This window comes from Rhinoraja longicauda, chromosome 23 (assembly GCF_053455715.1).
Source record: "Rhinoraja longicauda isolate Sanriku21f chromosome 23, sRhiLon1.1, whole genome shotgun sequence".
NCBI lineage: Eukaryota > Metazoa > Chordata > Chondrichthyes > Rajiformes > Arhynchobatidae > Rhinoraja > Rhinoraja longicauda.
This window is the reverse complement of record NC_135975.1, coordinates 2,225,287-2,241,403: the sequence shown is the minus strand read 5'-3', so window position 1 is coordinate 2,241,403 and position 16,117 is coordinate 2,225,287. Positions and strand designations below refer to the sequence as shown.

The window sequence follows — 16,117 nt, the reverse complement described above, 5'->3', positions numbered from 1 at the left end:
TAGTTCTCAGCATTGTAGCGCATCAGTTCCACAGACAAAGTCCAATGTCCGCAATGGGGTAGAGGTGAATCGGACAGCACCCTAGCTTATGGAAGGGCCGTTCAGAAGCCTGATAACAGAGGGGATGAAGCTGTTCCTGAGTCTGGTGGTGCGCACTTTCAAGCTTCTGCACCTTCTGCCGGACGGGAGCGGGGAGAAGAAGGAATGACCGGGGTGGGACAAGTCTTTCATTATGTCGGCTGCTTTACCAAGAGTACAAGTTTACAAAGCAAACTTCCTACTCAAATCATTTTACAATGAAGTACAAAATATTGTTTGCCTAATTGTTTTCTGTACCTACATGTTACGTCCTAGTGACCTGCGTACAAGGACCCCCTGATTACTCTGAACACCAACAGTCTTCAGTCTTGTTCAGTTCTGTGCACCAAAAATGATTGGCCTCACATTTTACCGGGTCTTCGCTCGTTTGCTGCCTTTCTACATCCCTGAATGTTTCCTTGCATTCCTCTCAAAATGCACTCTGCCATCCAGGTTTTCAAGGCCAATGTAGAGAAGAGAGTATGTAGAAACAAAAAACTGCAGATGCTGGTTTATACCAAAGATAAACACAAGGTGCTGGAGTAACTCAGCAGCCCAGAAACAACACCCCGTGAACTGAAGAAGGGTCCCAACCTGAAACATTGCCTCACGTGTTTTTTTTAGATTCAGAGATACAGCGCGGAAACAGGCCCTTCGGCCCACCAAGTCCGCGCCGCCCAGCGATCCCCGCACATTAACACTATCCTACACACACTAGGGACAATTTTTACATTTACCCAGTCAATTAACCTACATACCTGCACGTCTTTGGAGTGTGGGAGGAAACCGAAGATCTCGGAGAAAACCCACGCAGGTCACGGGGAGAATGTACAAACTCCGTACAGACAGCGCCCGTATTCAGGATCGAACCTGAGTTTCCGGTGCTGCATTCGCTGTAAGGCAGCAACTCTACCGCTGCGCCACCGTGCCACCGTAGAGTTGCTGCCTTGCGCCACCGTGTTCTCTCAAGGTGCTGCCTGACCCGCTGAGTTACTTTGCACGTCGGGACGTTATGTTGCAGTTGTACAAGACGTTGGTGAGGCCGCATTTGCAGTGTTGTGTTCAGTTTTGCTTGCCCTAATAAAGGAAGGATGCCATTAAGCTGGAAAGAGTGCGGGGAAAATGTCCGATTTATATTTGTAAATGAGCATCTGCAGGTCCTTGTGTCTTGGTCTGCCTTTTAACCTAAGCATTTATGGAGCTGTTGATGTTCATTCTAAACGCAGCGTTGGTTTGCTACTTGTAAGTGAGGCTGGTTCATTTGTGTGTGTGCAGCTGAAGGACCCGTGTTCTGCTCCGGCCATGATCTGAAGGAGCTGACGTCAACAAAAGGTGGCGACTACCATGCCCTCGTGTTCACAGTCTGCTCTGAAGTAAGCTCTGCCGTTTAATTCCACACACTAATGCGGTGGTAGCGCCAGCTGTTTGTGTGCAGTGCCCAAGTAAAATATCCCCAACATGTCAGAGTGATGCAGCCCAACTTGCCCATACCCCAGCTACACTGGTCTCACCTGTCTGCGATTGGGTGCAGTGCCCAAGTAAAATATCCCCAACATGTCAGAGTGATGCAGCCCAACTTGCCCACACCGGCCAATATGCCCCAGCCACACTAGTCCCACCTGTCTGCGATTAGCCCATATCCCTCTAAACCTGCCCTATCCATGTACCTGTCTAACTGTTTATTAAACGTTGCAACGATCTCCTCTGGCAGCTTGTTCCATACACCCACCACCCTTTGTGTGAAAATGTTATCCCTCAGATTCCTATTAAATCTTTTCCCCTTCACCTTAATCCTATGTCCTCTGATCCATGATTCCCCTACACTGGGTAAGAGATTCCGATCTATTCCTCTCATGATTTTATGCACTTCGATAAGATCACCCCTCATCCTCCTGTGCTCCAAAGAATAGAGTCCCAGCCTACTTAACCTCTCCCTATAGCTCAGACCTTCAAGTCCTGGCGACATCCAAATAAAACCTCTCTGAACCCTTTCCAGCTTGACAAACTGCTTTAGATTTATTATTGTCACGTCCACCGAGACACGGTGACAAACTTTTGTTTGCCTGCTATCCAACCAAAACATACAGGTGTACAGGTTCACCACCAATTTTCCAGCAATTGTGCTCTGGCACCTCATTTAATCCGGACAACATTATGAGAGCGCACTTGAAATCCCCCTTCCCGGAAGTCCCTCCGAACACGTGTCCCCCAGGCTGGGCGAGGCGGCCGATCTCCACCTCATTGGGACTTCCACGGCCGATTGATGGGTGGGATCTGCCCCCTGCGGCCGGGGCTCTGGAACTCCGGTCCGGCCCGAGCCGGCAGATCCGGTCCCACAGCCGATTTTGCCGAGCCGGTATCTCGGCCCCTTCCCTCGGCGGCCTAGGCGGAACGTTCCGGTGCCGTGGACTCCTCTCGGAGGCCGTGACCTCTGTTGGTCCGGCAACACGGATAATCCAGAAAGACTCTGGAACCAAGGATGTCAGAATATCAGTGGTGGAGCTGTACTTTGTGTTTTGACATCATCCTCCCCAATATAGTCACGGTCTTTACGTGCAGGCACAGAGGAGATGAGTTTATGGGGGGAAAAAACTGCAGATGCTGGTCTAAATGGAGGGTAGACACAAAACGCTGGAGTAACTCAGCGGGTCAGGCAGCATCTCGGGAGAGAAGGAATGGGTAACGTTTCGGGTCGAGACTGAAGCAGGGTCTCAACCAGAAACATCGCCCATTCCTTCTCTCCTGAGATGCTGCCTGACCCGCTGAGTTACTCCAGCATTTTGTGTCTACCTTCGAGGAGATTAGTTTCACTGGGTGTCATGTTGATCACAGACACTGGGGGCTGAAGGGCCTGTCCCCGTGCTGTACTGTTCCACATGAAGGCCTCGTCACCAGGGCGTGTATGAAGGTTATTGGAAGGGGTTTCAGATGAATGAACAATCGGTCAGTTCCGCTGCTAACCCTCGGACTATAGAAACATAGAAAATAGGTGCAGGAGTAGGCCATTCGGCCCTTCGAGCCTGCACCGCCATTCAATATGATCATGGCTGATCATCCAACTCAGTATCCCGTACCTGCCTTCTCTCCATACCCCCTGATCCCTTTAGCCACAAGGGCCACATCTAACTCCCTCTTAAATATAGCCAATGAACTGGCCTCAACTACCTTCTGTGGCAGAGAATTCCACAGATTCACCACTCTGTGTGAAAAAAAACTTTCTCATCTCGGTCCTGAAAGACTATCTTTGACCCACTTTGCTGTCTTTGCCTTGCACTAAACGTCATTCCCTTAGCACGTACCAACACACTGTAAACGGCCCGATTGTAATCATGTATTGTCTTTCTGCTGACTGGTTAGCACGCAACAAAAGTTTTTTTTTTTTTTCTTTTTTCTTTTTTTTTTTTTTTTGAAAAGCATATGTACAAATCGAAATTTTTTTTAAAAACACATTTGTTACAAAGTTCTTACATAGCTTCAATTTTTAAATTTTTGAAGAGAGAAAGTAAAAATAAAAATATAAAACTATAAACTTGGGAAGAGAGAGTAAGAGGGTTAAAAAAAAAAAAGGATCTAACAATAAAAATTAACGGGAGTAGATCCGGGAGACAAAAACCACAGCTGTACATCCAACCCCCAACTCAAGTTTCAACTTTTTATTTAAATTTTTTTTTTTTAAATTTTAGTCCTGTGCCAAACCCATTTACTTTTCTAAAAATTCAATAAATGGAGACCATATTTTTAAAAACAACTCAGGTTTGTCGATTAAGGCAAACCTTATTTTTTCCAAATGCAGGGTCTCTGTCATTTCCATAGTCCAACAAAAGCTTTTCACTGTACCTCGGCACAATAAACTAAACTGACCTGGCCTCGCCTTGTCTCCAATTGCAGGTGATGAGCTTGCTTCAGGACATCCCCGTGCCAGTCATTGCCAAAGTGAACGGGCTGGCGACCGCAGCGGGCTGCCAGCTGGTGGCCAGCTGTGACATGGCCGTGGTGTCGGACACGTCGCGCTTCGCCACGCCCGGCGTCACCGTCGGCCTCTTCTGCTCCACGCCAGCCGTGGCCCTGGGCCGAGCCGTCCCTCGCAAGGTACGTGGCTGCACGATCGACACGGTGCTGGAGTAACTCAGCGGGTCAGGCAGCATCTGGAGAACATGGACAGGTGACGTTTCACAGAGTGCTGGAGTAACTCAGCAGGTCAGGCAGCATCTGTGGAGAACATGGATAGGTGACGTTTCACAGAGTGCTGGAGTAACTCAGCGGGTCAGGCAGCATCTCTGGAGACATGGATAGGTGACGTTTCACAGAGTGCCGGAGGAACTCAACGGATCAGGCAGCATCTGTGGAGGGAATAGACAGAAATGTTTTGGGTCAGCACCTTTTTTCAGAATGATCTGTCTGGAGGACTTTAATCAGGAAAGAAGGAATAGGTAGACACAAAATGCTGAAGTAAATCAGCGGGACAGGCAGCATCTCTGGAGGGATAGAAGGAATAGGTGAGGTTTTGTGTCGAGACCTATTCTTTTTCTCCACAGAGGGCGCCACAGAGGTGCAGCGACAGAGACCCGAGTTCAACCCTCATTAAAGGGGCTGTCTGTATGGAGTTTGTACGTTCTCCCCTCCCCTCCGGTTTCCTCCCACATTCCAAATATGTACGGGTTTGCAGGTTAATTGGCTGAGGTAAAAATTGCAAATTGTCCCTTGTGTATTGATGGTGCTAATGCACAAGGTTGGCACGGACACGGCGGGCCAAAGGACTTGTCTCCCTGCTGTATTTCTAAAGTCTAAAGATGCTGCCTGACCCGCCGAGTTACTCCAGCATTTTGTCTATCTTCGGTATAAACCAGCATCTGCAGTTCCTTCCTGCAAGTTGCAGCGTGTATAGTTTTAGTCAATCCAGAGGTTTGGAGGGGAAGGGGTCCTTCATTTCGATAGTGTGCGGTCAACATTGAAGTCTACCCATCACCAACAAGAACATAATTTGCCCTTGTTCACTTACTCCCAATGTTGAGAACTAGTTTGGGTTGGAGATACAGTGAGGAAACAGTCCCACCGAGTCCACGCCGACTGGCAATCTCCCTTTCACACTCCTGGATGAGGTAGTTGAGGCAGGTATATTGCGAGTTTTAACAAACATTTGGACAGGTACATGAATAGTGTAGATGGGACATGTTGGTCGGTGCGGGCAAGTTGGGCCTGTCTCCACACTGATGACTATAAGGGTCCCAACCTGAAAAGCCACCCATCCTTTTTCTCCAGAGATGCTACCTGACCCACTGAGTTAGTTAGTTATTTATCGTCACATGTACTGGGGTGCAGTGAAAAGCTTTTGTTGCGTGCTATCCAGTCAATGCAAAGACAATACAGATGCTCCCTGACTTACGATATTTCGACTTTACGGTGGTGCAAAAGCTGGGCAGCCGCAGCGAGCTTCCGGCCATGTGATCGGGTGTATTAAATGCATTTCGATTTACGATATTTTTGGTTTACGATGGCTTTATCGGTATGTGATTACAATCGAGCCGTCCACAGTGCACAACCATGATAATGGGAATAACATAGAAACATAGAAAATAGGTGCAGGAGTAGGCCATTCGGCCCTTCGAGCCTGCACCGCCATTCAATATGATCATGGCTGATCATCCAGCTCAGTAACCTGTACCTGCCTTCTCTCCATACCCCCTGATCTCTTTAGCCACAAGGGCCACATCTAACTCCCTCTTAAATATAGCCAATGAACTGGCCTCAACTACCTTCTGTGGCAGAGAATTCCACAGACTCACCACTCTCTGTGTGAAGAAATGTTTTCTTATCTCGGTCCTAAAAGACTTCCCCCTTATCCTTAAGCTGTGACCCCTGGTTCTGGACTTCCCCAACATCGGGAACAATCTTCCCGCATCTAGCCTCTCCAACCCCTTAAGAATTTTATATGTTTCTATAAGATCCCCCCTCAGTCTTCTAAATTCCAGTGAATATAACAGTATAACAGAGCTTTATTTGTCATTCGGTACCAAGGTACCGAACGAAACTACATAGCAGTCATACAAAAAAAGAACACAAGACACATAACCCCAACACAAACGTCCATCACAGTGACTCCAAACACCCCCTCACTGTGATGGAGGCAACAAAACTTCCACTCTCTTCCCCACGCCCACGGACAGACAGCTCGTCCCCGACCGACCCGCACAGTACCCGCAAGGGGATGGAAGTCCCCGCGGCCGAGCCGCACCGGGCGATGTTAAGTCCCGCGGCCGAGCCGCACCGGGCGATGTAAAGTCCCGCGGCCGAGCCGCACCGGGCGATGTTAGGCTACGCGGCCGAGCTGCACCGGGCGATGTTAAGTCCAGCGGCCGAGCCGCACCAGCGATGTAAAGTCCCGCGGCCGAGCCGCACCGGGCGATGAAAAGTCCCGTGGCCGAGCCGCACCGGGCACTGTTAAGTCCAGCGGCCAAGCCGCACCGGGCGATGTAAAGTCCAGCGGCCGAGCCGCACCCCACGCCGTGAGGAAGAGACCTAAAAGAGAAAAGTTTCCCACACCCCACCCCCCACACATACACAACCAAAAAAATACAAAACCCATCCCAACACCGACACACAACACAAAAAAAGGAAAAAAAGACGAACAGACTGCTAGCGAGCCGCAGCCGTTAGGCGCCGCCACTTCCGCTAAGCCTAGTCTATCCAGTCTTTCTTCATATCAAAGCCCTGCCATAACGTTTAGTTACTCCAACACTTTGTGTTTATCTTAAAGATGTGATTTGTTGTGTTTTGCCACAGGTTGCCCTGGAGATGCTGTTTACAGGGGAGCCTATCTCTGCCCAGGATGCCCTGCAGCACGGGCTGGTGAGCAGAGTGGTGCCCGAGGGCAGGTTAGACGAGGAGACGGCGAGGATCGTCGGCCATATCTGTGGGGCCAGCAGGTCTGTCGTGGCTCTGGGCAAAGCCACATTCTACAAGCAAATGGCCCAGGACCGCAGCCGGGCCTATCAGACCACCTCACAGGTCATGGTGGACAACCTGGCGATGAGTGATGGCCAGGAAGGAATCGAAGCCTTCTTTCAGAAGAGGAAACCGGTCTGGTCACATTCCACTGCCACAGAGCAACGCCACCAATAATCTGCTCTGGTATTTAGGTGCGTGCAAGGATCCTTGCCCTTCAGATCATGAAGAACGGCCAAGAAATTATATATAGATCTCTGTAACTTTCCCAACGTGACATTGGGCGCGTTGCAGAGACATCCCGTGTGGAGTCTTTGTAAATAGAAAATAGCTTTAATATAAATAAATGGAAATGGAACTTTCAGCAGAAAAACACAGCTGTACGTTGGAGAATCAAAACGCAGACACAAGATATGACTGATGCTGGTACGCTGAACAAAATACAAAAAGGTTTGGGGAACTCAATGGGTCAGGCAGCAGCAGCGTACAAGGAACAAGGTGCCAGAGGAAATAGCCGAGGCAGCTACAAGAACATTTAAGACATTTGGATAGGTAAATGGATAGGAAAGATTTCAAGGGATAAGGGTCCTACGTAGACAAATGGGACTAACTAGGATGGGGCATGGTTGGTTGACATGGGTGAGTTGGGCAGAAGGGCCTGTTTCCCTACCTCAGGACCCTATGACTTTGGGATAAAAGGGCAGGATTGTTTATCCCTTGAAATCTTTCCTATCCATTTACCTATCCAAATGTCTTAAACGTTCTTGTAGCTGCCTCGGCTATTTCCTCTGGCACCTTGTTCCTTGTACGTACCACCCTCTATGTCTAGACGTTCCCTCTCTTGCCTTAAACCTCTGCCCTCTAGTTCTTGATTCCTCTACCCTGGTAAAAAGACTCGGTGCATTCACCATATCTACGCTCCTCCAAGGTATTTATTCACAAAATGCTGGTGTAACTCAGCAGGTCAGGCAGCATCTCAGGAGAGAAGGAATGGGTGACGAAGAAGGGTCAGACTGAAGAAGGGTCGAGACCCGAAACGTCACCCATTCCTTCTCTCCTGAGATGCTACCTGCTGAGTTACTCCAGCATTTTGTGAATAAATACCTTCGATTTGTACCAGCATCTGCAGTTATTTTCTTATATCTAAGCCCCTCATCATTTTATACACCTCCAGCTCTCTGTCTCCCCCCCCCCCCCCCCCCCCCGAGGAATGAAGTCCTACCCTGCCCAGCCTTTCCGTACAGCTGAGTCCCTCAAGTCCTGGCAACATCTCCATGCATTTCTACACTCTTTCCAGCTTAATAGCAGGGTGACCAAAACTGAACATAATATTCCAAGTGTGGCTTCACTGACATCTTGTACAACTGTAGCATAAGGTCCCAAGACCTATACTCAATACTGTAACTGATGAAGGCCAATGTACCAAAGTTGTCTTGACCACCCTGTCCACCTGCAATGCCACCTACAGGGAACTGTACCCATTCAACTAGGTCCCTCTTCTTGAACCCTTGCCAGAACGTTACCTTTCGGCCCGCATCACCCATGCTGACCTTTCTGCCTGTTATACTAACCCATTTGCCCTCATTAAGACTATCTCCCGCAGGAAGGAAACGCAGATGTTGATTGATACCGAAGATAGACCCAAATTGCTGGAGTAACTCAGCAGCATAGAAACATAGAAAATAGGTGCAGGAGTAGGCCATTTGGCCCTTTATCCTGTGCCTTGCCTATTTAAGTTCCTGCCTAAATTGCCCTTAAACATAGTGATTGTATGTTTCCACCACCTCCCCTGGCAGAATATTCCAGATATCAACCACTCTCCATATTTTGAAAAAGAACTTGCCTGCTTTTGAAACTCTTCCCACTCACCTCTGAAACGGTGCCCTCTTGTTTTTGATAACCTTATCGGGGGGGGGGGGGGGGGGGGGGAGATTGACTATCCACCTTGCGCCTCTTATAGTTTTATCTGCCTCCATCAAATCACCCCTCAGTGCCCTTTGCTCCAGGGTAAACAAGTCCAATCTCTCCCCATGACTAAAGTCCTCCAATCCAGGCAATGGCAATGTCCTGGTGAATCTCTTTGGCAATCTATCATGTGCAACATCCTTTCAATAGACAATATAGTGCAGGAGGAGGCCATTCTGCCCTTTGAGCCAGCCCCGCCATTCACTGTGATCATGGCTGATCATCCACAATCAGTACCCCGCATTCCTGCCTTCTCCCCATATCCCTTGACTCCATTATCTTTAAGAACTCTATCTAACTCTCTCTTGAAAGCATCCAGAGAATTGTCCTCCACTGCCTTCCGAGGCAGAGAATTCCACAGATTCACAACCCTCTGGTTGAAAAAGTTTTTCCTCATCTCCGTTCCCCGTTCATTTTTTCTCATTTTCTAACCCCATTCTCCTGCCTTCTCCCCATAACCTCTGACACCCGGACTCATCAAGAATCTGTCTCTGCCTTAAAAATATCCACTAACTTGGCCTCCACAGCCGTCTGTGGCAAAGAATCCCTGTTTTTGTATACAAGCCCTCTTGAAATAAATGCTAGCGTCGGGTTGGGGCTGAAGGGTCTCGACCCAAGCGTCACCTATCCATGCTCTCCAGAGAGACGCTGTTGACCTGCAGCAATTGTTACTCCAGCAACTGTGTCCCACACTTAATCTGCTTGCTCATAATCCATATCCCTTCATTCCCTGCATATTCATGTGTTTGAAAGTCTCTTAAATGCCACTAATCTGCCTCAATCACCTCATTGATCAACTGACATCATCGCCCAATATCTATCTCCGTCTTTCTGGAATTGATTTATTTAGTTGATATGGTCTCATCAAATTTACTTTCTACGGACACACCTGCTACCTGTAACAGTATTTATTTTCTTGGATCCAAGTGTCACTAGATTTGTCGTCCATCCCCGAGTGCCCTTAAGATGGCAGTAGTGAGCTGCTTTCTCGATCTCCGCAACACTGGAGATGCAGTGCGGAAACAGGCCCTTCGGCCCACGCCGACCAGCAGTCACCCCCGTATACTAGCACTATCCTAAACACACACTAGGGACCATTTACACCAAGCCAATTAACCTACAAACCTGTACACCTTTGGAGTGTGGTAGGAAACCGGAGCACCCGGAGAAAATCCACGCAGGTCATGGGGAGAACGTACAAACTCCGTACAGACGGCACCCGTGGTCGGTATGGAACCCGGGTCTCTGGCGCTGTGAGGCAGCAACTCTACCGCTGTGCCACCATGCCGGCCTCGCGGTGCAGTTGGAGAGGGACTTCCACATCCAGAGTTAGGGTCGGCAATTGTCCCGTATTAGCCGGGACATCCCCTATTTGGGGCTAAATTGGTTTGTCCCGTACGGGACCGCCCTTGTCCCGTATTAGTAGAGTTTCCAACTTCCTCACTCCCAAAGAAGGGACAGAGGGTGACGTCACCGCCCCACGTGACCTCACCCAGCCAGCGGCCACGTGCTCCCGCTCCACCAATGGCGGCCGCCCGACCCAGGAGCACGTGGCCGCTGGCTGGGTGAGGTCACGTGGGGCGGTGACGTCACCCTCTGTCCCTTATTTGGGAGTGAGGATGTTGGCAACCCTATTTTACAACCAGAGACAATGAATAATAATAATAATTTTATTTGTCATATGTAGGTTGACACAGGGTCAACTGTCAAATGAAATGTATTTGACAAGACAACGGGTCACCTCAGCAGTAATATTCCAAGGATAAATAAGATTAAAATGACATTAGTAAGGTAAAAAGACAATATTAAAATAATCAACATATATGATGTGAAATGTGTTTATGACTTCAGAAGCCCGATGGCCTGATGGTAGAAACTGTTCTTAAGTCTGGTGGTACGGGCAGCCATACTCCTGTATCGTCTGCCTGACGGTAACAAGGAGAACAGCCTGCGTGCTGGGTGGCTGTGGTCCTTGATGATGCTGCGTGCCTTCCGCAGGCACCGCCGGTAGAGAATGGCTTGTATACACTGGAATTTAGAAGGATGAGAGGAGTTGGACACGTTAGAGGCAGGAAACATGTTCCCAATGTTGGGGGAGTCCAGAACCAGGGGCCACAGTTTAAGAATAAGGGGTAGGCCATTTAGAACGGAGATGAGGAAAAACGTTTTCAGTCAGAGAATTGTAAATCTGTGGAATTCTCTTCCTCAGAAGGCAGTGGAGGCCAATTCTCTGAATGCATTCAAGAGAGAGCTAGATAGAGCTCTTGAGGATAGCGGAGTCAGGGGGTATGGGGAGAAGGCAGGAACGGGGTACTGATTGAGAATGATCAGCCATGATCACATTGAATGGCGGTGCTGGCTCGAAGGGCCGAATGGCCTCCTGCACCTATTGTCTAAAATGTCCTGAATGGCCGGGAGACAGTTGCCAGTGATGTGCTGTGCTGTCTTCACCACTCTGTAGTGATTTGTGGCTGTGGGCAGAACAGTTCCCGTACCAGACTGTAAGGCAGCCCGTCAGCAGGCTCTCGATGGTGCATCTGTAGAAGTTTGTGAGGATGCTGGCGTTCATGCCAAACTTCCTCAGTCTGACGCAACTCAGCAGGACAGGCATCATCTCTAGAGAAACAAGATGGGTGATGTTTCAAGTCGAGACCCTTCTTCAGACTGAGTTGGGAGAGGGAAACAGATATATCTTAGATTCATTTGTTCTATATCTCTACATCACCATCTATATCTCTTGTTTGTTCTATATCTCTCTACATCACCATCTATATCTCTTGTTTCACTTTCCCCTGACTCGATTTCCACTCGTACTCCAAAGACGTGCGGGTTTATAGGTTAATTGGCTTGGTATAAATGTAAATTGTCCCTAGTGTGTGTAGGATAGTATTAGTGTGTGGGCATAGCTGGTCGGCGTGGACTCAGTGGGCCGAAGGGCCTGTTGCCGTGCTGCATTTCTAAACTAAACCAAACTATGACATTGGCGGTTCTTGAGTCACATATAGGCCAGGGCAATTTAACATGAGAAATCTCTGTCCTTCAAAGACGATGGTTAATCAGACTGCCGTTTATGACAGATCATGAAGGTTCATTAAATCATTAGAATTTGTATTCCTCAACCAGCATGGACATTGTGGGCCGAAGGGCCTGGGAGAAGGCAGGAGAATGGGGTTCAGAGGGAAAGATAGAAGTTGAGAGGGAAAGATAGAACAGCCATAAATGAATGGCGGAGTAGACTCGATGGGCCGAATGGCCTCATTCTGCTCCTAAAACTTATGAACTTCCGGTGCTGTACTCTCCTGTAAAGACTCATGGAACTGCAGGTGTTGGAATCTTTTGGGGGAAAAAACAAAGTGCTGGAGGAACTCAGCAGGGCAGGCAACATCTGTGGAGGGTGGGCACAAAAAGCTGGGGTATCTCAGCGGGTCAGGCAGCATCTCTGGAGAAAAACAACAATAGGTGACCCTTCTTCAGACTGTGGAGGGAATGGACCCTTCATCAGACTCACCTGAAACATCACCTGTGTATTCCCTCCACAGATGCTGCCCGGCCCGCTGAGTTCCTCCAACACTTTGTCATAGAGTCACAGAGTGATACAGTGTGGAAACAAGCCCTTCAGCCCAACTTGCCCACACCGGCCAACAATGTCCCAGCTACACTAGTCCCACTTGCCTGCGCTTGGTCCATATCCCTCCAAACCTGTCCTATCCATGTATTTGTCTAACCGTTTCTTAAATGATGGGATAGTCCCAGCCTCAACTACCTCCTCCGGCAGCTTGTTCCATACACCCACCACCCTCTGTGTGAAAAAGTTACCCCTTGGATTCCTATTAAATCTTTCCCCTTCACCTTGAACCTATGTCCTCTGGTCCTCGATTCTCCCTACTCTGGGCAAGAGACTGTGCATCTACCCGATCTTTTCCTCTCGTGATTTTGTGCTTTGCTCTGTACACTTTTCTATGTTCTATTCACCAGAGTGGAATCCAAACCCATGTCCCCTGCTGTACAATCAAAGCCTATGGGTATTAGTTTGGTAACCTAACCACTGAGCTGGGGTGTCAATTGATAAGTTCTAAACAACAATTAATAGTTACTGAATAACGATGTCTTGGTTACAGAACTAAAGTGGCTGGATGTAATTAGGATATAGATCTGTCCTAACTCTAGAGTTCAAACGGCTGACTCTTGTTTCACAGTTCAGATGGTGTACAGTTACACTTTATAGTTCAGTTTAGTTTATTGTCACCTGTACCGAGGTACAGTGAAAAGCTTTTGTTGCGTGCTAACCAGTCAGCGGAAAGACAATGCCTTTTTATGATTCGATACGATGGAACTTTATTTATACGATGGAAAGTAATCTGCCAACAGTCTTAGAAACACAACAAGATACATGGAACATGAAATTAAAGTGACAAGTGGAAATAATTGGGGATGGGCAAAGATGGGGGGAGGAGGGGAGTCAGTCTCAGTCTACCCCACGACAGAAGGGGGAGGGGGTTGTACAGTTTGATAGCAACGGGGAAGAAGGATGTCCTGTGGCGTTCGTTCTGTGCTACATCTTGGTGGGACCAGTCTGTTGCTGAAGGTGCTCCTCAGGTTGGCCAGCGTGTCATGGAGGGGGTGAGCTGTATTGTCCAGGATGCTCCGCAGTTTGAGGAGCATCCTCCCCTCCAAGACCACCCCCTGTGAATCCTACTCCGCCCCCAGGACGGAGCCGGCCTTCCTGATGAGTTTGTTGGTCCTGTTGGTGCCCGCGGCCTTCGCCCTGCTGCCCCGGCACACGGCAGCGAAGAAGATGGCACTGGCAACCACTGGCATTGGTAGAACATCTGCAGCATCTCACTGCAGATGTTGAAGGAGCGGAGCCTTCTCAAACAATACAGCCGGCTCTGTCCCTTCTTGTACAGGGCCTCAGCGTTCCTGGACCAGTCCGGTTAACTGTCCAGGTACACTCCAAGGTATTTGTACTCCCTGGTAAACTGCACATCCACACCATTGATGGAGACAGGGAACAGGAGTGTTAAAAATCAAAATAAACTTTGTTCAGTTTGCTGAGTCACTGCAGCTTTCTGTGTCTTATCTTTGGCGGAGTAGACTTGATGGGCCGAATGGACTCATTCTGGCTCCTATCACTTGTGAACATCCTCACACCTGCAGGTCTTTGTATGTCCTTCACTGGCACACTGTTGTTTTATGTCCTGATCTCACCAGGAATGTGGTTCTTCCAGTTGACAACAGATTTAAACAAGTGCCATCCTGTTTATTTCAGAGTAGGTGTGCAAACATCGAGACTGAATGCCAGCCGTGCGTGTCGGGACAGTTTGATCTTATCTCCTCTGCTTGGGGTGATTGAACTCCAACGAGTTCGCACCGACCGGCGATCCCCGCACACTAACACTATCCTACACACACACTAGGGACAATTCACAAATACACCAAGCCAATTAACCTACAAACCTGCACGTCTTTGGAATGTGGCACAATTAGCTGCAGAACAAAATGTCTACAGCTACCATTAGGTGCAGGAGAGGGGAAGATTTACATTTCTAAGGCAAAGCTCGCATCTCTTTCAGGATTGCTTCATGACTAATGTGCAAGAAAATAACTGCAGATGCTGGTACAAATCGAAGGTATTTATTCACAAAGTGCTGGAGTAACTCAGCCGGTGAGGCAGCATCTCAGGAGAGAAGGAATGGGTGACGTTTCAGGTCGAGACCCTTCTTCAGACTGTGTGTAGTTCGACCCAAGTTGTAGGTTCTGGTGCATTGTTGCATTTGCCTGATGTAAACAATGGGTCATGGAGAGACAGCACACATTTCCATGCTAAATTGGTGGCATTTAGCAGAACCTCGAGAAGTTAATGAATAGAAGCTGTGGACAGACACAAAACGCTGGAGTAGCTCGGCGGGTCAGGCAGCATCTCTGGAGAGAAGGAATAGGCAATGTTTCAGGTCGAGACCCTTCTTCAGAATCAGAAAAGTAGCTGAGAATGACTGAAGAGTTTTAACCTTGAGTTTTGTATATATTATTTAATTCAGAACTGTTTAGAAAAAGAAATCAGAGGAAAATGAGGCCGTTCGGTGCATTGAGTCTGTGATAGAACATAGAACTGTAGACTTCAGATTTTATACTTTAGAGATACAGTGCGGAAACAGGCCCTTCGGCCCACCCAATCCGTGCCAACCAGCGATCGCCCCGTACACGAACACCATCCTACACACACTAGGGACAATTTTACAACTTACCAAAGGTAATTGATCAACAAACCTGCACTTCTTTGGAGTGTGCCTGTGCTTGCAAGCAAGATCTTCATTGTACCCGCGACTAGGGTTGCCAACTATCTGACTCCCAAATAAGGGACAAGGTGACGTCACCGCCCCACGTGACCTCACCCAGCCAGCGGCCACGTACTCCCGCTCCACCACGTACGCCTGGCCTGCGCTTGGTCTCAATAGACAGTAGGTGCAGGAGGAGGCCATTCGGCCCTTCGAGCCAGCACCGCCATTCAATGTGATCATGGCTGATCATTCTCAATCAGTACCCCGTTCCTGCCTTCTCCCCATACCCCCTGACTCCGCTATCCTTAAGAGCTCTATCTAGCTCTCTCTTGAATGCATTCAGATAATTGGCCTCCACTGCCTTCTGAGGCAGAGAATTCCACAGATTCACAACTCTCTGACTGAAAAAGTTTTTCCTCATCTCCGTTCTAAATGGCCTACCCCTTATTCTTAAACTGTGGCCCCTGGTTCTGGACTCCCCCAACATTGGGAACATGTTTCCTGCCTCTAACGTGTCCAACCCCTTAATAATCTTATATGTTTCGATAAGATCCCCACTCATCCTTCTAAATTCCAGTGTATACAAGCCTAGCCGCTCCAGTCTTTCAACATACCACAGTCCCGCCATTCCGGGAATTAACCTAGTAAACCTATGCTGCACGCCCTCAATAGCAAGAATATCCTTCCTCAAATTTGGAGACCAAAACTGCACACAGTACTCCAGGTGCGGTCTCACTAGGGCCCTGTACAACTGCAGAAGGACCTCTTTGCTCCTATACTCAACAATAAACTGGATCCAAAAAAAATCCAGAGCAGTAGGTGGCGATGTTTGAGATGTTTAGCTTTGGGGATCT

General features: G+C 48.5%; 1 protein-coding gene across 1 annotated transcript in view; it reads left to right on the top strand.

Annotated features, from left to right (window-relative positions):
• The window catches only part of echdc3 (enoyl CoA hydratase domain containing 3), a 9,459-nt gene extending 1,422 nt beyond the window's left edge, over nt 1–8,037 (top strand). The window contains exons 2-4 of the mRNA XM_078419473.1: nt 1,354–1,451; nt 3,967–4,167; nt 6,859–8,037. Of these exons, the coding sequence (XP_078275599.1) occupies nt 3,970–4,167; nt 6,859–7,197 (537 nt within the window). The 5' untranslated portion in view covers nt 1,354–1,451; nt 3,967–3,969 and the 3' untranslated portion in view covers nt 7,198–8,037. The remainder of the gene's footprint in view (nt 1–1,353; nt 1,452–3,966; nt 4,168–6,858) is intronic.
• Nucleotides 8,038–16,117: the final 8,080 nt, after the last annotated feature.